The sequence below is a fragment of the Excalfactoria chinensis genome, chromosome 3 (genome assembly GCF_039878825.1).
Source record: "Excalfactoria chinensis isolate bCotChi1 chromosome 3, bCotChi1.hap2, whole genome shotgun sequence".
In the NCBI taxonomy this organism is placed as follows: Eukaryota; Metazoa; Chordata; class Aves; order Galliformes; family Phasianidae; genus Excalfactoria; species Excalfactoria chinensis.
The window spans coordinates 41,941,602-41,969,433 of NC_092827.1; the positions used below are offsets into that span (position 1 = coordinate 41,941,602).

Sequence of the window (27,832 nt, forward strand, 5' to 3'; positions counted from 1 at the left end):
TTTAATAGCTCCCGACACTGAGGATTGCATGTGTTCTTCTGATGCATGAGCTGTCACAGCTCTTTTATAAGAGACAAATCCAGGGTATCAGATTCAAGTCACACTTAGTCACTCTGGCCTGGATCAAGTAGACTTATCTGTAGCTCTGTTTTCTTTAATTGCAACGTCTGTCCCTTTTCTTACAAACATGCTTTAATAAATATATCCCACAATACATGCAGCTCTTTGAAAAGTTATAATCTAGTGCATCTGGGATATACTGTCTTTAAAAATACTTCTGTCGATTCTCTAGCATCAAATAGGTTTGAATATTTAGCAATGAAACCTACAACCAAACTTGTCAAAGGCCACTTACTGGAAAGTACAAATTTCCATCTTGTTATCCCGTGACATCCTTAAGACGTTTTAACTGTATAGTCTCCAAATTTTCCAGGAATGCAAATTGCTGCCATACCAGACCAGTCATATCAACACAAATGCCACTCTGATTATAACAGTAACTATGTTGTCCAGGGTAAACGTGGAAGTGACATTAGCAATCTGGTGCGTTATAGCCATTAAAGGATTACAATTGCTGACAATCTATTACTGTACACAAAAAGGATTTTTGCCATTATCCAATCATAGTAAATATGGCATTTTATTGGAAAAAGAAGTGTGTATGATTTATGCTCAGCTGTCAAGAGACTTGGAAAATCCCATTTATGTAAGAATTCCCCTAGGCAAGCCATAGTTCTGTGGAAAATCTGCTACTAGCTGTTAACAGCTGTATTTTGAAACCTGCTCTAAAATAAATGTCACACAAAGTACAGAGCCTATATTTCCTTAATTTGATTTTTGTTAATAGTGAAATTTCAACATAAGGACAGAGCCAAAGACCACGTTACTGCTCTGACACTTCATTTTTCCTGAATGACACACCACTATCATACCTAGACATTCAGAACTGAAACAGCTTTCTACACTTTAGAATTGGATACCACATTCCATCAGAAGTTATTTTTCATAACCAGATGCTGCTCTATTTTCCACATTTCAAACATGTATTCTAGAATACCCTACTAACTGGGGTTACAGGATTTTTCATTATTTTCCCATGTAACCAAGAGATATCTAGGAAGGCAAAAACCCTATCTGGACAAACAGTTACATACTAAGGCAATCATTAAGAAGGTTAAAAATATAAAATGAAGGCATACTTCCAGGATTTCCAATCATGTTCCAAAGCACTACTATTAATATGAATCACAATAGTACTAAAGTGACACGTTTTCAAATGAACCTCACTGTCATATTTTGCTCTGTGTTCTTATAAATGTAATTTAAACTATTATTATTTCTATTTCATGTATCGGCGATGTTTGAGTGACAAAATAAGAAGCCCTCAATACAGGTCTTAACTTACATTCCTCTTCCTTTGGATCAAGTTGTGTAACGCTGACAGACAGGCGATCTACACGTTCTTGTAAGGAGTTGACTCTGAATGAGAAACTGTGCGCTTCATTGAAAAGTTCGCCAAATATATCTTCAGCATATTTACCTAAAACAGAAAAGAAAAAGAAGATAAGCAGGCATACTCCCACAAGACAAGCTTGCCTTTAGAAAGATATCTGATAACTACAGAATAAGTACATTTAAGGTGCATGATTATCAGTTCCAACAGTCTGTACTTACTGAGTTCAGAATGCTTCAAAAATGTAAATAAAAGTTAAATAGTAGAAATTACTAAAAATAATTATAAAAATTAGAAAATAATTTATTTATCATAAATGAAATTATTTAATACATTATACGACCGACATTCAGCTGGTTTAAATTGACTGAACCAAGGAGCCAGACCAACTAGTTTCTTGAAATTGCATAAAAAAATGATTTACATCTTTTAAAGCTGCTTCTGTATGAGCATCAACTGAACTTTCCAGGTGAAATCAATCACATTTCTAAAGCACAGCTCTCACTCCTGTGGTTCAGAAGACCTTTCAAAAATGAAAGATCAGATGTATTCTTCTAAGTTTGTTAGAAACAACCTAATAAAAAATGCACATTAAAATAATACATTATATTTTGAAAGGTCAAAATTCTAGTACCTGACTAATTTACACTGAAGTAGAATAAGAATTTCTTTTGTTCAGTTCGATGGACATCACATGTTTAGTCCAGCAGATAAGGAGATTCAGGTCTGAGAAAAGGCTCAGTAACGTTTTAAAATAAAAATGAAGACACAATGACTTTAAAAGGAAAAGTTAAATTGCCACAGGTGGTTTGTCAACTATTTAAGGATACCAAATGGATGGCACGTGGTCAGCATAAGGCTAGTGCATATCATTTATTAATGCTTAGGTAACAGGAAAAAAATAACAAAAAGCGCACCTATAAATACAACAGATCATAAGAGGTGAATTTATAAGAAACGTATGAAAACTAGCCCAAGGAGCAACTATCAAGCCACTAGTAAATATTCCTTCAAATACATGAAGAGTAAGAAAGCCTGAAAAGGAATCTGTAGAGTCAACCGATAACAAAGATGCAAAAAGAACACTCAGAGAAGATAAGATCACTGCAAAGAAGCTGAATTAACACCTTCTACTAACATGGAAAGGAACTAGAGAGATCCTCATGCCAAAACTCTTCTTTGTGGGAGACCTTTCAAAGCAACTGAAGTGACTACATACAAATTAACAAAACAAAGAATAAAGAATCAGTAACAACTTGTAAATCTCCATAGCACGCACTGGAAAGGTGGCAAGCACAATATTAAGTCTCAAAGTTTTTGTTATGGAGTATCTTAAGAACTTCAGGCCTGTAAACCTGACATTCAGACAAATTAGTACAAATTATTATAAGGAGCTGAATTGTAGCCACCTGGATGACTTGTTAGAGAAGAGTCAACACAGCTTTTCTAAAGGGAACCCTCAGCAGGTTTACAAGCCCGAGGATGGAGTGCAATGACCTAGACTATTGCCAGAACATAAAAAGTAATAACCACAGCAAGGATAAGTCATTCCTGAAAAATGTACAGAACAGATGGTGGGAGTAAACAACTGGTCTTCACAGCTAAGAAAGGGGAAGTTTCATTGTCTTCCATATTGGGATCTATGCTGTTTTAGGTATTCACAAATGTCCTGAATCAGGAGAGATTAAAGCTTTCCGACAATACTAACTTATCATAGTATCATCATAGTATCATAGTATTGTGCGAGTTGGAAGGGACCTTAGAGATCATCGAGTCCAACTCCCGGGATTCGAGCCCTCTGTGTAGCAGAGCGGCACTTCTACCCCCTGCTCCACAGGGGGGGATTCGAACCCGGGCCCCCTGGTGTTGCAAACGGGAATTCTACCGCTGCGCCACCGGAGGCACACACTTTTATGGAAAAGAAACACAGCAATCACCAGCAAATGCATAGAAACCCCAGCTAGTTGAAGAGGCTCCCAAACTGGAAGCAGTTGGAGGCTGAGAGAATAGTAGAAAATTGAGAACGTGACCCCTGAGGATAAGAAAAAGGCTGAAGTTCTCAATGCTTTCTTTACATCTGCCTTTTAAAGTCAGACCAGTTATCCTTGAGGTACTCTACCCTCTCACCAGGAAGTTCGGGATGGGAAGCAGAATAAACCATCCACATAAAAAAGGTGGAAAAAATTAAGAGACCTACTACTCTTCCTGGACTGTCACAAGTCTGAGGAGTTGCATGCAATCCACCTAAGAGTGCTGAGGGAACTGGCAGAGATGATTGCCAATCTGCTTTCCACCATCTATCGGCACTCCTGGTCAGCCAGAGAGGTTGCAGAGGATTAGAGGCCAGCCAGTGTGACTCGCACCTACAAGAAGGGTCATAAGAAGGATCTAGGGAACTACAGGTCTGTCAGCCTGATCTCTGTGCCAGGAAAGGTTACAGAGCAGATCACCCTGAGTGATATCACATAGCATGTGTGGGACAACTGGGGGGACCAGGCCCAGACAGAATGGGTTCATGAAAGTCAAGTCCTGTTTTATCAATCTGATCTTCTATGATTGAATGACCTACCTGAAGGATGCCAGAAAAGCTGTTGACATAGTCTGCTTAGACTTCGGCAAAGCCTTTGACACTACCTTCAACAGTATTCTTCTGGAGAAGCCGGCAGCCCATGGCTTGGGCAGGTATACGCTTTGCTGGGTACAGGACTGGATTGAGTGCTGGGCCCATAGGGTGATGATGAATGGAGTTAAATACAGCTGGTGACTGGTCAGGAGTGGTACCCCCCAGGAGTTGGTACTGGGGCCTGTCTGGTTCAGTATTTTGTTGATGACCTGGATGAAGGCACTGAGTGCACCCTCAGTAGTTTTGCAGATGACACCAAGTTGGGAAGAAGTGCCAATCTGCCAGGGGGTAGGAAGGTCCTTCAGAGGGATCTGGACTGGCTGGATCACTGAGCTGAGGCCAGCAGGATGAAGTTCAAGACCAAGTGCCACGTCCTGCACTTTGGCCACAATAATCCCAAGCAATGCCACAGGCTTTGGGCAGTGTGGCTGGAAGACCATGCAGAAGAAATGCACCTGAAGGTAGAGGTCAACACTTGCCTAAACATGAGCCAGCAGCATGCCCAGGTAGCCAATAAGGCCAATGGCATCCTGGCTTGTATCAGAAATGGTGTTGCCAGCAGGAGTAGGGAAGTGATCATCTCTCTGTACTCAGCACTGGAGAGGCCACGCTGAGAGTAATACATTGGGTTTTGGACCCATCACTTCAAGGAAGACACTGAGGCCCTGGAACAAGTTCAGAGAAGGACAACAAAGTGGTGAGAGACCTGGAGAATGACTTACGAAGAGCAGCTGAACAAACTAGGACTGTTTAGTCTCGAGAAGAGGAGGCTAAGGGACACCTTATAGCCCAAGGTCCCCATCTCCTCTGTCAAGGATATAAAGATTGGATGCTAGGAAAAATTTCTTCTCCAAAGGAGTGGTCAGGCACTGGAAGATGCCACATGAGAGGTGGTTGAGTCACCATCCCTGGGGGTGTTCAAGAAACATTTAGATGTTATACTGAGGGATATGATTTAGTGGGGAAATACTGGTGGTAGGTGGTTGGTTGGACTGGATGATCTTGAAAGTTTTTTCCAACCTTGGTGATTCTATGAAAAAAGCATCACACATTCTTATTTTCTTATAATTCTTGAGGCATCTGTTACTAGCCACAGTAAGAAACAGACCACAGGCACAGCCATTCTGGGAACCATATTTCTTTAAGTACTAAATCACAGTAAGAGAGATGGAAAGTTAATAACAAAGTCTGTTTAGCTAGCAACTCACTGAATACAAGACATAATATATGTCCTGAAACTCTGAAAAACTTACGTTCTTTAACCTGTATCTAAAGCAAGAGAAATGAGCAAGATTACTAAATTTTTAATATAAATTTACTATAAGCAGATTTAATGTATTCCTGATAATATATTCAGATATACCTAATTATTCAATTTAATTAGACAACTCATATAATATTCAGATACATACAAATTAAAATCAAGTATTAAATTTTATGTATGAAATAAAAAATAAATTGCAAGCTCTAAAATTGACTTCCTTTTTACACATGTGTTTTAGGGCTAGTTTGTTTTATGTGTATCATTTCATCAGGCTTACAATTCCTCTCTCTCATTAATGAGCTCCAATTCTAAATCACGTCTCAAAATCTTTTTATTATGTTGCACACAGTTATAAACATATTGCACAGAATAATTGCTTATGCTTACGAACATTAATCCTCAGATGGGAAATACATTAAAAGCAACCCATCATATTTGAAGTGGTATACAACTATAATGTCTCTACCTACATTCCTGTGGCCACTTTATTCTTTTTTTTTTCAAGCTTGAAACATATGGAACTAAATGCTTTAAGCAAAATAATGTTTGCTTCTAGAGAAATGTTTAACTTCAAGAATACTACGTATGAATCAATGTATACAACACTTATAATACAGTATTTCTTTTACTGTTCTTTCTCATGTATTCCATTTGAATGTATCAATTTCAAACGGTTTACAGAAGATATGATTACAAGTGATAATAATGACAAATCATGACAAAAACCTACAAAAAAAACACTGTTTCAAACCCAACAGCAGGATATCCAGTATTTAACAACAACCAAAAAAGCTGCTCAAATTCCACTTAACTTATAGATAATGGATTAGAATAGTGAGGAATTAAAACTCATTCCATTTCATAAAATTAGTACTACCAAAGTACTGTTAACACAGCAGAACACTTACATCATTACGGAACTGTTCGCTCAAAAGCACTAGTCAGGTTTCATGCAGTACAATAAAGAGAATGACAGACGACTATGACAATTAAAATAATAATGCCTTGGGGTCTTGGTCACAGCTGGATACATAATACCAGATTTTTTTTTTAAAAAAAAAAAGTGATTTGTTTGCCTATTAAATGACAACAGATTTCTGTAAATAAATGATTCCAGCATCTGTGAAAAGCTTATTTTTATTGTATTTGTAAAACTTAACTGATCAGAAGTATACTTAAATTTGTGATTTGGTAAGGTAAGTCACATCACCACAAATGCTACTTACTGTTGTTCTCAGTCTATCACTTTGCCATACATTAACACAGCACAGTCAAATAAGAGGATCTTTAAAGATTAATTAATCTTTAATTTGGGAATGTATTAAAACACCTTAATTTTTTTGCAACTTCTCTTTGAACAAACAGCTCTGTTCCTGATAAGCTGCAGTGAGAATGTGACACTAGAATGCAGCTCAGGTGTCGATATCCATTTTTGTGACAGACAAATAAAATGCCACTTCCAGGACACATAGTCTTTCTGTTCTCCGAGAAGGTATACAAGTTTTGATCACCTTTTTTGGACAGTTCTTTTCCTGACATTTAGAACAGATCTACAAGCTGAAAATAGCATTCTAGCTAGTAGCAACTAGCTGAAATAGAATAAAAAAAACAGTACTGCCTTCCTCATTCTTTTATATTAAACCAACCAAAACATGCATCATCAACTCCTATTCATCATTATGGCAGCAAGTATACAATGGATTATAAAATCTGAAAAGGCTATGGATCAATTTTACAGTTCTCATCTTTCACCATTTTTCTCCTAGCTTTTCCCGATAATTGCTTAAACCTTTGTCCAGAACTGGCTTCCCTGCACAAACGAATATTCTCCACAAAGACAATACAGTAACAAGAAAGGATAATGAGGCATAAGAAACACTGGTTTTGTCTGGTTCTTAAGACTGGGGGATGTATCAGATGAACTGAAATCAACTAGAGTCTCCACATAATGTTTTGAAACATATTCCAAGTTAATTAAAGACCTCTATTTGCTTGAATTAACTTAAGTAATAGATGGTGTTATGCAAATTTCTGTGGATCCACTTAAGTATGCTGTTGGATCAGGGTATAAATTAGCAGTCTCACTCAAAATTCCAGTCCTTAAATTCACCTGAATTAGTGTATTCTTTATGGTGCACATTAGTAAACCTTATGGAAAGGGTGTTTTAATTAATCATTTTACAACACCAGATCAGTTACCATCAGATGGAGTTACAGGCTCTTAGAAAAAAGAGAGACTTGAATCCTTACACAGGGGTTGTGGAAGAAGCCAATTCTTTTCTTTAGAAATGCAAAAGGATAGTATAGATGTCCCAGACCCTTCAACTGCACCTTCAGCTGAAACAGAATCCCTCAGATTGGTTATGATGCAAGCTGCCTAAAGGAACCACGGTCCAAGTTTTAGGTAGTTATCTGAATAAATAAATTGAGCGCTTAAGTGCTCAATACCATAACACGACACCATATTTGGAAATACAAGAAGATTACTAGGAAACCCCAGGCCAGCGTGAGATTAAATCAAGTTGGACAATGAAAACTGAAGCAAATGTTCATTGCTGACAAAAGCATTGATCTTAATTAACTTAGACTTCACTACTCTGGCAAACTTCCGCAGATCTGCACAGAGAAAGAAAATTAACACATACACAAACCAAATCTAATCCAACCTAAATATCATCAGAACCGAGTTATAAATATCATCATATTTGATATATTAAATATACTATTAAATGCAATATATAATGAGGTGTTATATTGTTAACTTCAATATTATTGAAATGTTAAGTATGCTAATATATTGAAATATAAAAGCATTTACTGCAGTTTAAAAACATAGGTTTACTTGTTTGATTTTTGAAAAGGATGTAGAAATTCATAAAATATCAGAAAGAATAAGCTTAAAATCCAGTCTGTTACTCACTAATGTGCCATCATTCACAATAAGCAAAGTTTTTGTCTAGTGAGTTTTGTAAAAAGAGAAGCATAGAACAAAAATGGAAGTAAAAACCCGTGTCCTACTTCTCTATCTGTTCCCAGTATTTCACACTATGCAGAATTATATCGCTAGATACTGAACAGTTCCTTCTTACACAATTTAGTACAGAAAATAGTCTTTCAGGATAATTAATTACTACATAAGCCATAGAATTTATAATCAGGTTCCCTTTATATAGCAGAAGAAGAAAGTTGCTCTCTCTATTAATGTACTTTTTCTTTCTCCATTAATTCTGACATATAATGTAATATATTCATTGGCTGTTAATTCAGCTTCAGATCTTCACTCCATTAATTCCCTTTAATTAAATGTTTCAGCAAAAAGCAAGGAGTATCAGAGTTTTCTTGGCTTGCCTCTCATCAGGATCATTTCAATCTCAGCTCAGTGTCACAGAATCATAGAATGGTTTGAGTCGGAAGGGACCTCAAAGATCCTCTCGATCCAGCCCCCCACCACAGGCAGGGTTGCCAACCACTAAATCAGGCACTAGGGCCAGGGCCTCATCCAATCTGGCCTTGGAGACAGCATGTGAGTTAAGAAACTGAACTGTCTTTCTAGCTTGGAGATTAGATGGTTAGTAGCTCCTTGAAAATTTCAGTGGCTGTGGATGAGCAAGGTCTGGAAAACCACATAACTACATATAGTTTACCTGTGCTAATTAGGAATCTATCGTTATGAAGATGTAAGAGCAGTCCACAAGGACTGACTGAAAGGACTGTAGTGGGAAAATCTGATTATGAAGAGACAAGCTGGTTCCTGCAGCTAGCAAATCTGAACCAGGCATTATCAGACAACTTAACCTTAGGCAAAGACCAACTTTGGAGCAGGTCAGAGTCTGAACAGAGAAAGAAATGGGGGAGAAATAGCATGTTCAAATTAAGCATTTTACCCTATGAAACTTATTTATAAGGGGCGAGGAAAAGTAATAACTAATTAGGACAACATGGTAAAACTGGGGAACAATAAAAAGAAAGGAAAAGGGGAAAGTCTACTGAAGTTCAACTTTAATTGAAAACTCTTTTCACTAATGTAAAGTGCACTCCAGCTTAGCAAATAGTGTTAAGCAGCATCCTCTTTCGTTATAAACATGTACAAGATGAAAAGGTAACTGATAGCTTGCTATGACTGAATAGAAGCTCTGGTCTGGATGTATGCAATATCAATATTTGTAATGCAAACATACATAACATACTCAAAACAAGAAATGCTTCACTCCCCAGATGGGAGTGTCAGACTGGGAACACACTATCAGCTACATTTCTTATGTGGTACAGACATTTTGTCTGCAGAGAGCAGCTGAATAAAAGGAACAAGACTGGCTGAAAGTTGCAAATGGAACAAGAAAGTTACACGCACACGAGAACTATTTATCCATCTTCTAACAATGGCACAGCTGCACAGTGATATCAGTTATGCTTCATGCATGATAGATGCTATAGGCTGACATACACCAACATACATCACCACAGGCAGTACTGGAGTACTAACACATCGGCAACGCTGCTGAAAAAAAATAGGTAAGCGCTAATCTAAAGCAGATATGATCAGAAAGCAAGAAATACGGGAAGGAATAGATAGGAAACAGACAGCTACTGCTGCTGTCCAGAGAGTTTCTGTTGCCACAGCACTAAGAAAGGCTGTCAGAAGACAGATCTTTTTATGAAGTTAGAGAAAGCTGGGAACAGACAGGAGAAAAAAATTACTTGCTGCCAATTTTGACTATAGGATCAAGGCAGACCGATGTGTTTTCATGCTCCAGGGAGAAAGGCAGGGCTTATCGCTCACAGTAGATACAATTATTTATGTTCTTTCATTTCTACTTTTTTTTTTTTAAGGCCAAAATTTTTCTCAACTTGAACAATTAAAAGCAATACATCAAATACATCAATACATCAATACAATTAAAAGCAATACAAATGACGAAAGGATTAAGAATTTGTATAGAGATGCACAGCAGCTGGCACATACTGATGTAAAGTTCTTTTCATTTTATATTAAAACAAACTAACAAAACACCCACTGAACTGCAGTCATTTTACAGGTACTGTTTCTGCAGGCACGCTCTACTTGCAAACAGCACCCAAAACTATGGAATAGTTGAGGGCTGGAAGGGACCTTTGGATGTCAGCTGGTCCCACACTCTCCTCAAAGTAGAATTATATAATCCTTAGAGTTGGAATGGACCTCTGAAGGCCATCTGCTATGAATGAAGGCACCACAGCTACATCAGGTTGCCCAGACCTGATCCAGCCCCACCTGCTAAGTTTCTGGGGATGGGGCATCAACCACATTTCTAGGCAGTCTGTTCCAGTGCCTCAACACTCTCACCGTAAAACATTTTTCCTTTTATCCAACCTAAATCTACCCTCTTTGAGCTTGAAGCCATTTCCCCTTGTTCTGTCAACACAGACCCTTCTAAAGAGCCTGTCCCCTTCTTTCTTGTAGTTCCCCTTTAGATACCAAAAGGCTGCTATCAGGTCACCTTGCAGTTTCTTCTCCAGGCTGAACAGCCTCAGCCTGCTCTTGTAGGAGAGGCATTCAGTTCCATAGATCATTTGGATACACTTCAACTGGTCTATGTGTCTCCTGTACTGAGAACTCCGCATCTGGATGCAGTACTCCAAAGCAAGGCCTCACCAGCACTAAGTAGAAAAGTAGGTCTAATGAGATCCAATTGCTGGATTAATCCAGTTGAGTTATTGCGAACAGCTCTAGGAATGGAGATTAAACTGCATAAATGGCAAAATTCTACACTTGGCTTTTCTAAATACTGTTTTTCTGTATCATATGAAGCACTGAAACCTCTGATTTCATCACAGTGCTATTTGTCCAAATCATATCAGAAGAAAGGTTAAGAATGCTTGGTTCTGAGAGTCTAACAGCAGGAGATTAATCCTGTTTGAGGGTCAGTAACAGAAAAATCTTAGAGGCAGAAATGAAAACCTGCCAATCAGATTAAAGAACATTCATTTCAATTTGCATAACTTTACTGTCAAAAGCAAAAGCAGCTTTAGTTTAAAGAAGATGAGGCCCTACAGAACACAGCGTTTCGGCTCTCAGAGAGATATCTAGCTTTGTCAACAACAGAAAACAAAACAGGAAGGACTGCAGAGAAGCTGGTTGCCAAGGCATTGCTGCAAAACTATGTCAGCTGGCTACGACTCAGATGGCTACTAAAATTTACCTGCATGTCAACAGCCCTCCTTATATACCAGTAACAGTGAAACACAAAGTACAGACTGGTTACTTGGATTAAAGCATGTAAGAGACAATGTTCCTAAGCCAGAAGGACTCTCAAATCTTTTTGAACCCACAGTGCTACTAGCCCAAACAGTCAGAAAAGCTAAAAGAATTCTGGATCAGTATATTTTCAAAGGTACTCACACCTTCATAACATGACATCTGTTTTTATAGGGCAATTCTTAATGTGGCTGAGAAATAGTATTAATTCTGCATAATAGTTTCTATTTAATCACAGAGTTTTAATGTTTTTATTGAGGACACACACAATATAAAACAAAGACTTACAGTTAACTGTATTAAGCTGCAAAAAGGAATATTAATAACTCAATAATTCAGTTGATATACATACTGTCCATAAAAAACTATAAGCACCACAACGCTATTTCAAAAGAACAGAAGTAACAGCTCATGCTCACCAGTTTTATTTATTAAAAAAAATTACAAAAAAAATCAGAGTGACCTACACTGGCCTTGCTGCTGCACAATAAACCTGTACCTTTTCCCTCCTCCTTTGCATTCCTTGCATGCATTTTTGACCACTACTGAACCACAAGCTCATGAAAGGAACTCCTCCCAGGAGTGAACAGCTAATTTAGGGCTCACCACTAAATACGCACACTTTATGTAGATACACACTCCTCTTACTGAAGTTTACATAATTACTGTTACATTCCCTTGAAAGTACTATCTTTAACAATGCAGTACGTGTGGACTTAGTTTTATCCCTTGAGTTCTTTATGTTGCAGTACTGCTTCCTATGAAGAGCAGCTGAAAACACTGGGTTTGTTAAGCTTGCAGGAGATGTGGTTGTGTTGTGATCTCATTGCTCTCTACAACTTCCTGAGGAGGGGAAAAGGAAGTACTCATCTTTTCTCTCTTGTATCTAGTGACAGGACATACGGGAATGGCACAAAGCTATGTCATGAGTGGTTTATTCTGGACACCAGAAGTGTAGTTAAACAGTAAACAGACTTCTTAGGGAAGCCTTTGATGTCCTGTACCTATCTGTGTTAAACAGGCACTCAGATACCGCTCTTGCTGGGTCAGCCCCAGAGCAGTCTTACAGCTGAACTCAAGAAAACACAGCAAATGCAGCCAAATTTCAAAAAGATTAGCACTGATACCACTTCTGTTGAGCTGGAAGTTGGTGTTCTTTAAAACTGAAAAGCTATGTGATTGGTTAAGACCATGCATAATGATCATCTACTGAATCCCAATCTGATATGTTCTTGGTTCACTGAAAGGAATTTAAACAGCTGCTTTTTTCTTTGTGGTTGAAGCAGCTACACTAATAATGCTCATATGTATGTGCTGGAAGCATTCCTGTCTCAATTACATAATTCGGTGTCCTCAGTGAGTGTCCTATTAGGCTGAAGAGACTAACAGTTTTGAAAGGCTGCCAAAGCACAGCACTCTACAGTATACCCTCAAACCAATAACTAAATCAATCTAATTAACAAATTAGGCTACATCACCTATTGTCCTAAGATATTGATGGAGCTGAAAGGCTTTTCGCATTATGGATGTATATGCATGCACATTTTAATATTTAATGTGTCGGTAGGCTGGAAAATACTAGTGTCCTAGTGATTAAAAAACAACTGCAGTACTGGAAATTCAAAACACTACTATGCTGGTACAGCTAACATGTTTTTTAAGCTGTGTAAGTTTAAGAAAACAAAACAAAACACCAGCCTCTGCAGAAGAACTCCTTCAGACTTGCAGGGTTTGAGAAGTATTCAATCCTTTAAAAATGCACTGAGGGAAAAATTGTTAACAAATAAGAGAAAGAAATAACATTTTTAGCTGCTTGATATCCTGTGTTTCTGGTTTTATTATTTTAAAACAAATACTTTTTTCTTAATGACCACAACACAACCAATGTAACAGCAAGAGAATAATTAAAAAAAAAAAGAGTGGTATATTCCTCATTATGCCATATTCCTTCCTAAATAATTATTCCAAAGTTCCCAATTAATAACTCTATTAACTACCAGATATCGTATTCTGTCATTTCCACCAGTAACAGAAATATACAACTCAACAGTTCTGAGATATGCTACTTGTATAATTCCTTCCACAGAAGTAAATGCTAGTCGCTAGTCAGAAAGGAGTAGATCGAAAGGTCAGCCAGAATTTCCTACCAAGAATTTGAAAAGGCATCCATATTTCAACCACAGAAGCTGTGAGTGTAAAATGTATCAGTTCAGGTGTACTGAGACAAGGTACTTACTTAGGCTACTCAGTTGTCTGATTATATTTGCCAAGGAGATATTGGTGACACATTCCAACTCATTCTTGATTCCTCGGGGCAGAGCTGTGTGGCACAGATGCCTGGGGTCTATGTTTCTCTTTACCAGAGGCATTCTGAAATGTATCAGAGGACCAGCAAACCTGTAAAGAAAGAAGACAAAATACTGTAATAAATTATATTTTAATTTAAATTCAGATTATGCTGAAGTGAAATTGACTAATCCTCCACAGTATTAATGGAATTCATTGCTTTCTAAGTACATAAACCTTTTCTTCTTCAGCCAATGAAAGATTATTCCATTCTCTATCTTTAAAGCTTTACCTGAGCCAGATGCCAGTGAAATGAGGTTTTTTTTTTGTTTGTTTTTTAAATTCTCTTTCTTTCCCCTCAGGAAAAATTTAAAAATCACAGTAAAAAAACCCCGCATTTATTTCCTGATGGACTACTTCCTTATTCAGGCCAAGCAAAGTCCAGTAACGCATTCCATTTATTATGCAGTCAAAGTAGTTTCCTATTCCATCTGAAAGGCAGATATGATCCGCTCATTATACTATGTCGTATTACTAGCAGGAGTCATCCTCCTTGTCTATACACCACTAATAAATCATGCCTAACCAAGGTAAGGAAAAAGAAGTGTTTTCCTTTCCACCTTCCACCAGAGCCGATTGTGGCAATGAATTCAGATGAGCTAAGGATGCCTCCTCAAGTACAAAAGTCTCCTCAGTAAATTCGTAGTGCAAAGCCCTCCATGATTAAGAAACCCTACCCCTGCACACCTCTTCAAATCCACGTTTAATTAATCAAAAGCCTTCAACAGACCTGCAATCGCTTGCAATTTTCTGCACCCACAGCACTGATAGAAAAGGGTTTCCCAGTGGGCAAGTTACATATTTGGTATCATCTCATTTTATTAGTATGCAGTCTTAAAAATCAGCACTACATCTTCTCTTAGTGAAAAATAGATTTCCTAAGATGAAAATTTTTCAGTGATCTGTTGTGTGCAATTCTGAATGACCAATGACAGAGGACTGGAACTAGATGAATGTCCCTTCCAACCTAAGCCATTCTATGATTCTATGACCTCTACCAAGCAGATATACTTAGTATTGGCACAACTCAGCCTCCTTTCCCACTGCAGAAGAGACTGCTCTTTTCAAGGACAAGTCACCCACAAGGCGCTGTGTGGCCTTATGCCCTCAGTGGGATCATCTGACTCTGCTTAGAGGTTTTACCTCTGAAGCTGGGACTTCATGTTGCACCACAAAATATATCTTCCCTACGACATACATTTAGCCATGAGAATCTGCTTGGTTGAAATGAAGTCATTTTTTGGTGATATGAATCAATAACATTAGGGTTAGTGGTGGTAAAGTTGAAATTTCTCTGACCCAGAACGCAATACAGAATAATGAGAGTCAGAGAAGACTGTAATGGAGCTCTTTTCTCTTGCTCACTGCTTAGATTTCTCCTTGTCATTTTTCCCAGAAGCCTATTCTCTCATTGAAGGTCAAGCATGTATCAGATGGACCCAGGAAGGATCCTGAAGTCCATCTAAGAAAAGTCCCCTCTGCTCCCAGGATCTGATTAGACATAACTCACAGCATTCCAACAATGTGCCTCCTTCCTTAATTTTCTTCAGAAGATATCAAATATTTCATGCTTTTCAGGGATTTTAGTTTCCAGGAATATCCCAAATCCTTCTAGTACAAAAATACCTACTTACTAAAAAACTAGCTGCTACATACAAGCTAAAAAGTGCAAATGTGAATACAGCCTCTGACAGAGGCACTGAGAAGGTGCTGACAGTGTAAGTGAGCCTTTATATGGCTGGTACAATGTGCAGGTGCAGCACGAGGCAAGGCAGACTGAGCAGGCCCCACCAGCTGAGCTCTGCAATCCTCGAAGCATTCAGCCCTGAGGAGCAGTGAGCACACAAAGAACCCTGAGCTGCAGGCACATCATCATAGTACCCCAACAGAAAATAAGCGAACCGTTCTGTCGCTGGGAAAGTAATGCAGCAAGTGATACGTGAGCAATGTTCTACAGAAGCAATTAAATATTGATGCCAAAGTTAAGCCCTTTTCTTGATTACTACTTCAGTGATGCTGCTGTATAAATAGCAAAGAAGGTAAACCTTTACAGAGAGATCTAAACATGCACAGAAAATACTTACTTCAGTTTATTTTATGTGTCTATTTTTACTTATCTCTTTTTATCTAACACAGCAATGAATTACAAGAATTAAAAGAAATAACCACAATATAGAATAAAACTATTTAATGGCTAGTGGTCTTTTCCCCCCACATAATTTAATCAAAACAGTGGTTTGTGAAAATATTGCTCTCCCTTATTTTATATCCTGCCTGAAAAAAAAATGCATATAGCATATGCAGATCATAAATATTCAAACGCTAAACTGATAAATTCTTTATAAAACTGCATAAAAACAAGGGAAAAAAAAGTCTTAAATCAATGGCTAGATAGATTTCAAGTAACAACATGTATGTGGTGCCTGTTAAATAGCTAATTTGCCTCTAGGACAGAACATTTAATAAGAAAGCTGAAAAGATGCAATACTGGTCCATATGTTTTCTCCAATGGGCATGAAAATAAGCCAGGCAAGCAAAAGAAATAGGCCAGAATTCCATGGCCCTCAGAATGTCCAACTCTGAACCTGAATAGAAGACTACTTAAGACAACAGGTTTTTATTATTTTCTTTTGCATTGACCTCTTCAGAATTAGCAGATTATTCACTCGTCGTCCTTTTTCCTCCCACAGACACATATATCATTGTTCTAATATCTGACTAATGCAGCACTGGCTGTCCTACCCAAAGATATTGTAGAATAATAAAAGGCTGCACAGGGAACACTAAATCTGGTAAAAGGCACCAGCTTTAACTACAGATAAACTTGGAAAGGAAACAGGTGACAGAAGAGGAAACTGATGCCTTCCAAATTATGCTTCATGTTTGAAAATTACACAAAGACTGGACATAGAATATTCCTCTTTTCCCCACAATAGCAAGTAATAGGACGCAACCAAGGAAGATACCACTCAAATGTGCTTCAAATAAAGGGAAATGAATTTCATGTGATGTTTAAAAAATGCTGGACCCCCAGGAGCTGCACACACTGCAGGGCACATGGTGTTTGTGGTGACCGCTAGCAGGTCCTGTTAATTCCTCTCCAAGGCATTTAGTGATCCCAGCACTGGGAGTCCTCGCTTATTAAACAAAGTATGGGACAGCATGGGAGAGCAAATACAGACTTACTGCACCTAAATGATTTCCTCTCTCTTATAAAAGATGCAGCTCTCATCCAGAAAGCCTACCAACTCTGAAATACCTGTATGTATTATGCAGCTTTAGAGCTGTGAAAGGGGGGGGGAAAGAAAAAGGAATGTCACGATCTAGTCTATCCTCTCAGTTTAAGCAAACAAACCCCACACTGCCTCCCCCTCTGCTCTCAAATCATGATAGCCAAACCACTCCAGCAGCAAAGAAGCTCATCCTCAGATCATCCAATCTGTCAGCATGTTGCTCCCACTCAAGCCCATTGAACTGCTGATAGCCATGGCCAGGCCTGCCTGTACAGCTGAGCATCCCTGCTGCGAGGTAGGAGAGCTGCCACCATCTGAGCTGGAAGCAGGTCTCCCCTCCTTGCTCTGAAGGCTGGGCAGGCTACCCTGCCTGACTCTCCCTCCTCCCTGCTTGCCTACGCAGTGCTGCAAGCCAGCTCCAAATCATTGGCACTGGTGTAAACTGCAAGCACTCTGCTCTGTATCTTAATAGGAAGCACACCTTCACAGAGAGATGTAGATCTCTCACAGATCCACTTCTGAAAACTCTTCTCCCTTGTTCCTTATACATCTTTTGAAGCACCTTGAACCCAGCTGGGAACCCAACTTCCCATCCTGCCTACTCAGTGTTGGCTGCAGCTAAGGGACCTGATACAGAGCACCTGCCCCACACACACTGCTGGATGAACGCCAGTCAGTGACAGTACAGTCAGAAACCATCATCTCCCCTTCAGTGCTGCTTCAGGGAGACATCTCAGAAGAGCAAGTTGTGTGGGAAATGGTAAACCTGAAGTAGCTCATAGAAAACACAGTGCCAACTACCACACTGACAACTCAGCTTTTCCAACAAGTACACTGAGACCACCTAGAATGAAAGCACACCACTAAAGAGGGTGAAAGTAGATAACTAATCGGCCCAGAAGACTAAGATTTCATTGTCTTCTTTAATGAAAGTTTACTTTTGATTGAGTTACACTCTGTCATTGCTAAACTTAGTTTCTTAGCAGTAATGAAAAACATTCCTTGTAATTTTTATGTATATCAATAATGCAGCACTGAATGCCCTTGCTTTAATGGGGTTAAATTTAATTCCAACCATTTCTATAATGTATCTTTACAGCTTGGTATTACCATACTTGTAATTTCTTTAACAACGTACAACAGCAATGCCTTTCATTTCCTTGATTTAATGGATCCCATTCCAGCTGCTGGCAGAACAGACCAGTCTGAAATGTAATAATCAATTCAGTGCTTTTTTCCTCCTTAGAAGAAACAGATCATGCAATAGCTTTCCTATTTGCTTATGTATTCATGTACTAACCACATCTATGCTAAACAGACAGACTTCAGGACAGAATCAAATTAGTTAATAAAAATCCTTCTCTCACCCCCTTACATACCTTCAACTTACTATAAAATTCTGCCAGCTTTATCACCAGAATTTCCATAATTAAGTCTCCACAAAAATATTCTGCACCAATAGCATCCCCAGCTACAACTGGAAAACCATTAACTTGTTCAATAAATGTTAATCAAACAGCCTCTAATTTTCATCAAATTCCCACATCTTTGCTTATAACTTCTACGTTGTTTTTCAATTCTCTTCCATTCAGAGAGAATTTTCTTGAATCTGATCTCTTAAAAGAATGTCATTCCACACAGTAGTAAAAAACTGATATCAAACACATCTAGACAAATCAACTGTGAAGCGCAAATCAAATAAGGATTTTGGTCCAAATACATTTCACTGCTCGCAACACCACAGTTTGGCTGTACTGACATCAAACATTCCAACACTATCAAGAAGATCAATGAACGCCAAAATGAATCTGGGAAAGTACCAAAACTGTTTAAATCAAGCTCATTCTGTGTCAGATTTTCTTAGAATTATACTATCATATACCGTTATACTAGATGCAGAAAAAAGTAACAAGCACATACACCACTGGTATGAACAAGCACATGTGTAAAGACCTCAAGCAGGTTGTTCCCCTATAGCTCTTGCTGCAAAATTGACATGCAGGTAAAACCCCAAGGATCCCTCAGCAGCATGAGGTCCTTCAGCAAAGGACACTCTCAGACACTACCAGGGCAATGCAGTGATTTTAAAACCCTATAAGTTCTTTATGTCTCCTATGCAGGTTATATCAACTGCCACCTGATCAATTTCATGCTGAATTGACGGTTTAATAGAAAGCTGTTAAAACTACAGTTTTGCAATCTTTATATAATGAACTGCATCACCAAACTGAAGACTTTTCTCTTTGGAGAGTCCTACTCTGGATTGTTCCAAATAACTGGTACACGTTCGGCCAATGTTTGATGTGATGACTAAAGCAGTAACAAAGCACTGTAACAGGTTGCCTAGAGAGGTGATGGAAGCCACATCCCTGGAGACACACAATGCCAGGCTGGATGGGACTCTGAGCACCCTGACCTACACATGTAGGTGCTCCTGTTCATTGCGAGGCAGCTGGACTGGATGACCTTAAGGGTCACCTTTTGAGTGAGAGCAATTGGAGCTATGAGTTATTTGTATGCTGATTTTTAAAAGTTTTACCTGTAATAAACTTGTTTTTTCCAAAAATCTTAAATATTTACTTTCACTGAGGTAACTCTAGTGATGGCAGCAAGCCCTGCAATAAACAACACTGGAAAATATCAGACCACCAGTAACAGTGCAGTAATATGTGGGAAGTGAACATTAATAGAAACAGCAACAAGCTTCCATGATAGAAAGCGGACATAGCAACTCATAATACATTGGTTATTTCAAGTTTTAAAGGAGGTAATAGCTGATTTTCATTGACAGAAACGCTGCAGTTTGAGTCAAGTCAATGAGTTGCATGTCCCAAACAGAGCACAACAGTGGGCAGCAAAACATTTCTACTGAATAAGCCCAGGAGAAAGTCTCTTAGGACTCTCTGATCACTTCCTCTTTTGTTAAGTCAGGTAAGTCCTGAACCAAACCGTAGCCCACTACATGGGTACAAGCTTCCTCAAGATCAGGCTGGGCCCAACCACAGGACTAAACATATGCAGTGGGGACTTCTTGCACCCTCATCTGAAATTCTTCTACCTGTGTTTTGTTTGGGCTATTGCTCAGCATGGCTGCCTCCATACACTGATGGCACTGGCACTTACCATTCCTTTTACACAATTATCCCCTCCCTTCAAGCCCTAATGGAAGATTTCATGCTGATCACGTTTAAAGAGCAAAACCATAAGCAATCTTAAATACAAGGAGAAAACATTCAGCTGAATACTTGCTTCTTTTTCCCAACACAGGTGCAAAATACAAGAGGGTTACATAAATCACATGCTACTTTAGCCAATCTCTTATGTCAAATTGAATTAAACTTCAGTACTATGAATAACACAATTTGTAGTACAGCAGTTTGCAAACTGTGGCTTTTTTTTCTTCCTACAATCCTAAAATCAGCTTGATTTCCCACAGTTTGTTTTTTTCCTCTGTTTTCACCTCCTATTTTCTGTAACATAAACCAGTACCTACTGATTAGTCAATTTGTTAAGTATCGATTGTCTTAGCCATGTTGTTTCCATCAGCTTTCCCACCACCAACAGCATCCATCTTGCTACAGTCAAAGTCTTTCAAATGTAAATTGTTTATATCATCAAACTTTAAAAATTCACTGCTAAATCACACACACAAAATAATCCCACCACTGTAAGCGCACATTTAGTTGATGCCTATCTTACTAATAACTGCAAAAAATGTTTCCACTTGTCATATCATATCATAGTATCATAGTATCATAGTATTGTGCGAGTTGGAAGGGACCTTAGAGATCATCGAGTCCAACTCCCGGGATTCGAGCCCTCTGTGTAGCAGAGCGGCACTTCTACCCCCTGCTCCACAGGGGGGATTCGAACCCGGGCCCCCTGGTGTTGCAAACGGGAATTCTACTGCTGCGCCACCGGAGGCACACTCCGGTTGTCCTAATAAAGAAACTAATTTAATGAACAGCTATTGCAAAATGTCAAGTTCAACGCTTTCTACCCTAAACTGAAGGGCTACTGGGGGCTCTGAGGCTCCAAGCCAGTTGCATTTCCGGCTCATAGACAAAGTTCAATATACTGAGATAGATGCGACACAAAGCAGGTGTACAGCAAGAAAAATCAACACTTACAAATGTACTTTACATAAAATAATTTAAGTAAAAACAAAAACATGCGCAACACCATAATGTCATATATATATGTAACGAAAAACACACAAGAATAAAAATTGTTATTTTTTAAAAATTACATTGAATAAAAATAATGAAATTAAAGATAACCAAGTGTTAGGGTAGAAAGAATTGGTACTAGCTTATCTCTTGCAATTCTGAATAGTTAAAAACTTCTACGAATTGTAGTTTCCAGTACTGAAACTACAGTATTAAGCTACAGAGACTCACAAAACCAGTCTTGTGAATAGTTCACAGAAGAGAAGCATTGTCCTCAACCAGTTGCAAGCTCTACTGATATCTAAGCAAAGAAAAATTAAATCCATTGTGTGTTTCCATATATTAATGCAGAAACATTTAAGTCATGTGGAAACATACTGCATGTCATCGTTAGGACATCATTCACTAGAAAAAAATGTCTTCCTGTGCTTGTGTTTCCATTAGGGCTTTTAAGCAGTTATTTCTAAAAATATAAGTATGTGTGTAATTAAACATGCATTTGCATTATATATATGGGCACATAGTGATAGCTCGAAATAATAATCTTTCAAGTTATTACATAAAAGATTTGAAATAAGAGCTGCAAAATTTGCTGTCAGCATTACTAAATATTATTCAGGTTACCTTGCACTCATTTTTTTTCCCTCCTAGCGAGCTGCTGCCAGGTCATTTGATTAAGGACTATTTGGAAGTATCCTGGGTTCTAATTTAGGTACAACCAAGAATGCCCAAATTATTTTTTGATTACAAGCTTTCCTCCATCCCCAAAGGCTAAAAATATGAGTGCATAACACACAATGTGATTTGAAATTGCTTTTTTGCGACCTATGGTTTATCTGATGACATTTTTTCTCTTGGCATTAATCTCATCTTACTTTTAACAGCTTCTACATACAGAGTAGGACACAAAAGCTGTGTGATGGATTGCAACAAAAGCTCTTTTATAGTCTTGACAGAGACAGATCACTAATCCAGTGTTAATTTAAAATCCAAATACCAGAACTGTACATAGAGCTTCTGTTGCTTTAGCACATCTTTCCTAATAAATCACAGCTTTTTTTTTTTCCCTGAAGATGCACATTTTGTATATTCACAGTTACCCTCCTTACCAGCTCAGGTGAACACCTACTGTAAATGCAGATGTTTTATAACTTAATTTCATAAAATTCCCAAATCAAAGTGAACGCCCAGTTTGCTACTGCTGCACACACACAACAACCAGCTTTTGAAGGCATGGAACTTTGCGACAGTCAGGGATAGACAGTGGAAGATAAGGCACCTGAACCTCACAACTGCTATAAAACATACCCGAAGCTGTCGGGCATGGGGTGGATAAGCCTCATCTACCCTAGTGTGGCACCTCATAGCCTACCTCTGGGCCTGCTGGCAGAGGCATTCCAGTCCTGGGAACACCACAGCCCCGTGCACACCTCTGCCAGAAGGCCTTACACTGGCCCTGACACACGCTGGCCCTCTGCACAGGCACTAGGATGCAGGGTATTAGAATTCAAGGCACGGTGCCTTGCCTTAACAATAGCACTGGTGCTATGGGGATAACACACAGTGCTGGCCCTCGCTGACTGAAGCCTTCTCTCTTCCTGCTGGCACAAGAGAACCCCCTAAAGGCAAAGGGATTAAGAGATAATTATTCCTTTGGTACCAAGCTACATCTGGTAAATATTAAATTATGACACGCCAAAACTGAGAGAAATGAGTAGTTGTGCGTGGGTGAGGAAAGGAAGGAAGAGGAAATATGACAGTCTGTGCCTTTTGTTGTGATGAATCAAAGAAAGAAACTGGATCCTAATGAAATAATAAATAATGTCAGGAATCAATAGCCACACTAAAGGAACCAGCTATACAGTTGCTGCACATTAACTCAGCAGTAATAACCAGAACACTAACCAGTACTCATTCACCTGGTAACAACAACTGCTATGACCATCAGAAGCTTTCCATGCCACAAAATGTTACCTGAGATCTGAAGAAGTGATGTGAGCACTGCAAGCTTGTGCAATAAGCTACATATACAAAACATGAAGAATTTTAATGCATTTTATGCTATTGAATCCAAACCAGGAACAATAGATTATTGGGTTTGATTTTTTTTTTCCCCCACAGTCTTAAAGGAGGAATTAAGATCTGCCAGGTAACAAGTTATATGTACAGATGCAAAAATAATCACCTTATTACTGCCTGAGCTTCTTTGCAGATTAATTTTTCCTCTTTGTGAATGATAAAATTCCTCCCAGAGGCTTTGATGTTAAAGGTGTGAATGTGCATAAGCAATGCTTTGCACTACCTACTGCCATTTGTGCTACTTAACATATTTGAATAGACACGCTGCTAGAACAAAGGTATTAACATTCAGAGAAGTTGTTTACGTTTGAACAGAGAGATCTTATTAAATATTCAGCAGTCCAGAAACGGGCCTAATTTATATTGTTTAAGGCTAGAAAGTGATCATTTGATCCTTTGCTCATTATCATGTCAAACCTCCACACTAAAGCCAGTAGCACATTTGCTAAGTAAACCCCCTAGTATTCAAATCTGCCAGTGCTGAGATGTCCAGAGCAACACATTTTCCAGCACTTTTCCCATTCTGTTGTCATCTTTTTAGGGGGCTGGGGTTTCCAGTAATGTCTTGGGTAAACTCTCCTACAACCAAGAACTTTTTAAAATACAGGAAAATAGGTCAGTTTTCCCTTTCAGTTTTCTTCCCTTATGCCTTCAGATCACTGTTCAGATAATCAGTTCTTTCTCACTGTTTGTAGCCTTCAAGAATTTACAGCTGCCCCTTCTTAGCTAGCAATTCCATCAAATTGTTAAGCTTTCTTCTTTCTTAGGGGAGGAAAAAAAGACTCAAACTGTCACTAAGTCCAGTAATGCTTTAGTCTTCCTCAAGCATCATCTAATTTATCAGTATTCTGTTAGTAAAGTGGTATCCCAAAGTGAAAATGACATTTTGGATATATTTGTGTTACATGATCTAATCTAAAATAAGTCTAAACAGCATAACAAATTCTTTCAGTTATGCCACTGTTTGCTGATATCACCAACTCCAACCTCAAACTTGTATAAATGCAGTCGTGCAAGTTGGGTGTTTTTTCTCCCAGTTAAGTTTGTATTTTGTGTGGTAACTGCAGGGTCCCTACTTGCAAGCCCCCGGTTCCTTAAGTAGCCAGTTATTCTGAATTAAAATGAGATCTTTGCAGGATGACATTTAGAAACAGCAATAGGTACTTTTGTTTTTTTTTTTCCTTGGCTCTAAATTATGTGGCTTAAAACAAATGAATAGTATTGAATGAATAGAAAAGCCAAAGGAACTACACATCCCAATATTTATTAGCAAGAAACATCACATCATTTGCCTTTCTGCTGTTATACTCTGATAAAAGATGAATTACTCTGCATTCTCTGGCCTACAAAAGAAACACTATTCATTTAGCAGACTTACAGAGTAAGTACAGATTACCTGCAGGAAGATTTAAAACTTCATAAATTTTAACTAATTCTAATATTTCATAATCTCTAAGCAACAATCTAAAAGCTTATATTTTTAAGGGAAAACATCTTACAGAAAAAATAATTACATTTCTTCATAATTTCACAAGCATTTAGATACTTAGAATATACATGCATAGTTTTCTCCTTAGCTTAAAAACTAATTCTTACCAGCACTTACTTTCATTGTCTCCATGGCTGAGTTTTGAAGCCATCCTTGTCAGGAAAGGAATAAATACTACAGAGAAAACTAATATTTTTGTGAACTGGAACTAATTAAAGCAAGTCCTCTCAAGGTTTTTGCGTCATGGTTGATTGTGAGCTTTAACTAAGGCTGTTCTCATAATCAGGATATCTGTAAGATGCCTTTCCTCTCTAGTTTCCTGTATCTATTTACATGTAAGCTAACACTGTCACCTTTCCACCACCATTAACATTTGCAAAGATACACATTTTTGTAGCGTGGGCAGGAATTTAAAAACCTTTCAAATATGTGTCCCTATAAAATTTGGCTCAAAACAAGCACCAGTTAACAAATTATTAGGAAGAAATAGAAATCGTAGAGAAACACACAAAGAATGAATGCATTTGACTCCCTTTCTCGAGCCTCAATACTTCAACAGGTTTAGAAACTATTAAAATAACTCCGTTTAGTGCTATGCTTCAAACAGTACTTAATGAAAGTTACTAACTTGAATAACAGGAGACACTAACATGAAGTAAGGACATTTCTATGTTCATGCATTCCTTTATTACTTGATCTGAACTGAATTTGAGCATGGAAATAGAAAATAACCAGGAATGAAAGCTACAGTTGCTAACCTAGAGATGCCACCTCGGTTCACAGTTGGAGGCTTTGCAAGGAAACTTACCTTTATGAGGTCAGGAGACTGTTTTCAGTTACACACCCCTATTCTTAACAAACAGTATTCTTAACAATCACTATTCTTAACAAACAGGCAGTAAGGGTATGTGCCTGTGACATCAACAGTATTAAGCCACTATGACAAATAATAATAAATAATAAATAATAATAATAATAATAATGTATATATATTTATCAGGGAAAATTAGGTGTTCTCAGTCTGCAAGGAAAATATCCATGACCCCCCATGTAACCATCAAAATATTCTCGGTAAGGAGGGAACACACTCTCTTGCTGGCTCCTGCAGAACCAGAGCAACTATGGATACAGAAAAGAAAAGAGAAGGTGGTGAATCTGTTTATTCTCTACAAAAGAGCTAAACAATTAGCTCAGCCAGCCAAGAGGAGGGGCAGACCCAGTTAAGAAAATTGACTCCTTCTCTCTTATAAATACGTATTTAGCAAAATAAAGGTAGTGACTGAACAAGGATGTAGAAATGAAATTATCTTCAGCTGTCTCTTTCTGCACAAAGCTTTGAATAAGATAGCTCAGTACTGTTAAACCTTGAGCCATTACATTTAATTATCAAATAATGAAGATACTCATTTGCTTCCAAAGTAAATAACATGCAAATGAAAATAAATCATTAATTTCAGTAATTTACTCTGCATTTAAGATATGCCAAGTGTAGATATTCAGAGAACTTCAGATGCAGGATTGGAACAGAACTGCCAATCCTGAGAAATAAGAGGAAAATACCCATAGCACAAACCACAGCTTGTAGAAGGTAAGAACAGGTGAAAAAAGAAATCCGGAACAGTTCTCCAATGGGATGCACAGGGGCTAGTAAAGATTTCTTTTTATATTTACTAAATATCCCAAAGTGATATGCAGGGTGACTAATATAGAGAAAAGGCCTACGCTTTATATACCACCAAAGAGATACTTGATGCTCAAGAATGTAAACAGCATCAATGATGTGCCCTGAAATAAAAGAAAAAACTACCAACTAGGATACATTTTCTGCCAGGCAGAGAAAATAGAAATAAATAAATCAAGATGCATAGGCCAGTATGAAGGGCTTGGAAAACCAACTCTATGAGGAGAAGCTGAGGGAGCTGGGGCTGTTTAGTCTGGGGAAAAGGAGGCGGAAGGTCTCCTTTTTCAGGAATATTTCCTACTACTGCTGAAATTAAAAAATATGACTACTTTTTGATGAAAGAGAAGCATCTTATCACACAATGAGATGATATTCCAGCATATTTGTGTATAAATAACCGAACAATTACAGAATACTTACATTAAGTGTTAACTTTGAGAGCAATAAGATGTTTTGTTATCAGTCAAGGTAACTGATGAGTATCAGCCAAACAGAAACCAAAGAAGCACCGGGGACAGGCATTTGTCTCTACAAAAAACATATTATTTCACTTCAAAGATATTTAACTGACAATGCTTCATCTAAAACTAATCTTTCAATCACTGCCACCATTTTTCAGAGATTTCTAATAGCGAATTTCCTAAGCCCTCTGAAGTTTCCACAAAACTGCTATTTTATGTCTTCAAGAGGCCCTGTTTCCTACCTGTCACTTCAAATTTCCTTATGAGTCACACACTCCTTCTAAACAAAACTATAGATGGGAACACTGGTTTGAAAAGTCTCCCTTCAGCACCTGGTCAGGCTTGCTGACATAGTACTCAAAATATCATACGAGGTACACTGCAGGAATCCACAACAAGCAAATCCCAAGAGGGCTCTCAGGATAGTTTTAAAACACTTGAACAATCACAAAGCTGAGTACAAGAGTGTGGAAAGTTCCAGGTCATCTGAGGTCCATTCTCTTATTCCAAGGAAGGATCAATTACCTGTATGTTATTGCTAACAAATGATCAATCAAACCTGTCTTTGAAAATCCATTGGTGCCTCAGAAAGACTGGCAAACTCCCAAAGAAAGCCTTCACAATATTTCATAAAACACACAGGTCAGCTGCATATTTGAGAAATAGTATTCTTCAGTTTAGCTTGAAATAAATCTTATTCAACCAAGTAAAAAATACTGGAAAAACCCAAGAAAAAGGTGTGGGAGGAGAGTCCCTATAGGAAAAATAGTTTATTTAGTAAAACAAAATCATTTTCAGC

At 38.2% G+C, this 27,832-nt stretch overlaps 1 protein-coding gene across 1 annotated transcript in view; it reads right to left on the minus strand.

Moving 5' to 3' along the window:
* The window catches only part of WASF1 (WASP family member 1), a 76,003-nt gene that overhangs the window by 13,093 nt on the left and 35,078 nt on the right, over nucleotides 1–27,832 (minus strand). Inside the window, exons 2-3 of the mRNA XM_072333343.1 lie at nucleotides 13,812–13,972; nucleotides 1,406–1,540 (exon numbers count right to left, since the gene is read on the minus strand). Of these exons, the coding sequence (XP_072189444.1) occupies nucleotides 1,406–1,540; nucleotides 13,812–13,944 (268 nt within the window). The 5' untranslated portion in view covers nucleotides 13,945–13,972. The remainder of the gene's footprint in view (nucleotides 1–1,405; nucleotides 1,541–13,811; nucleotides 13,973–27,832) is intronic.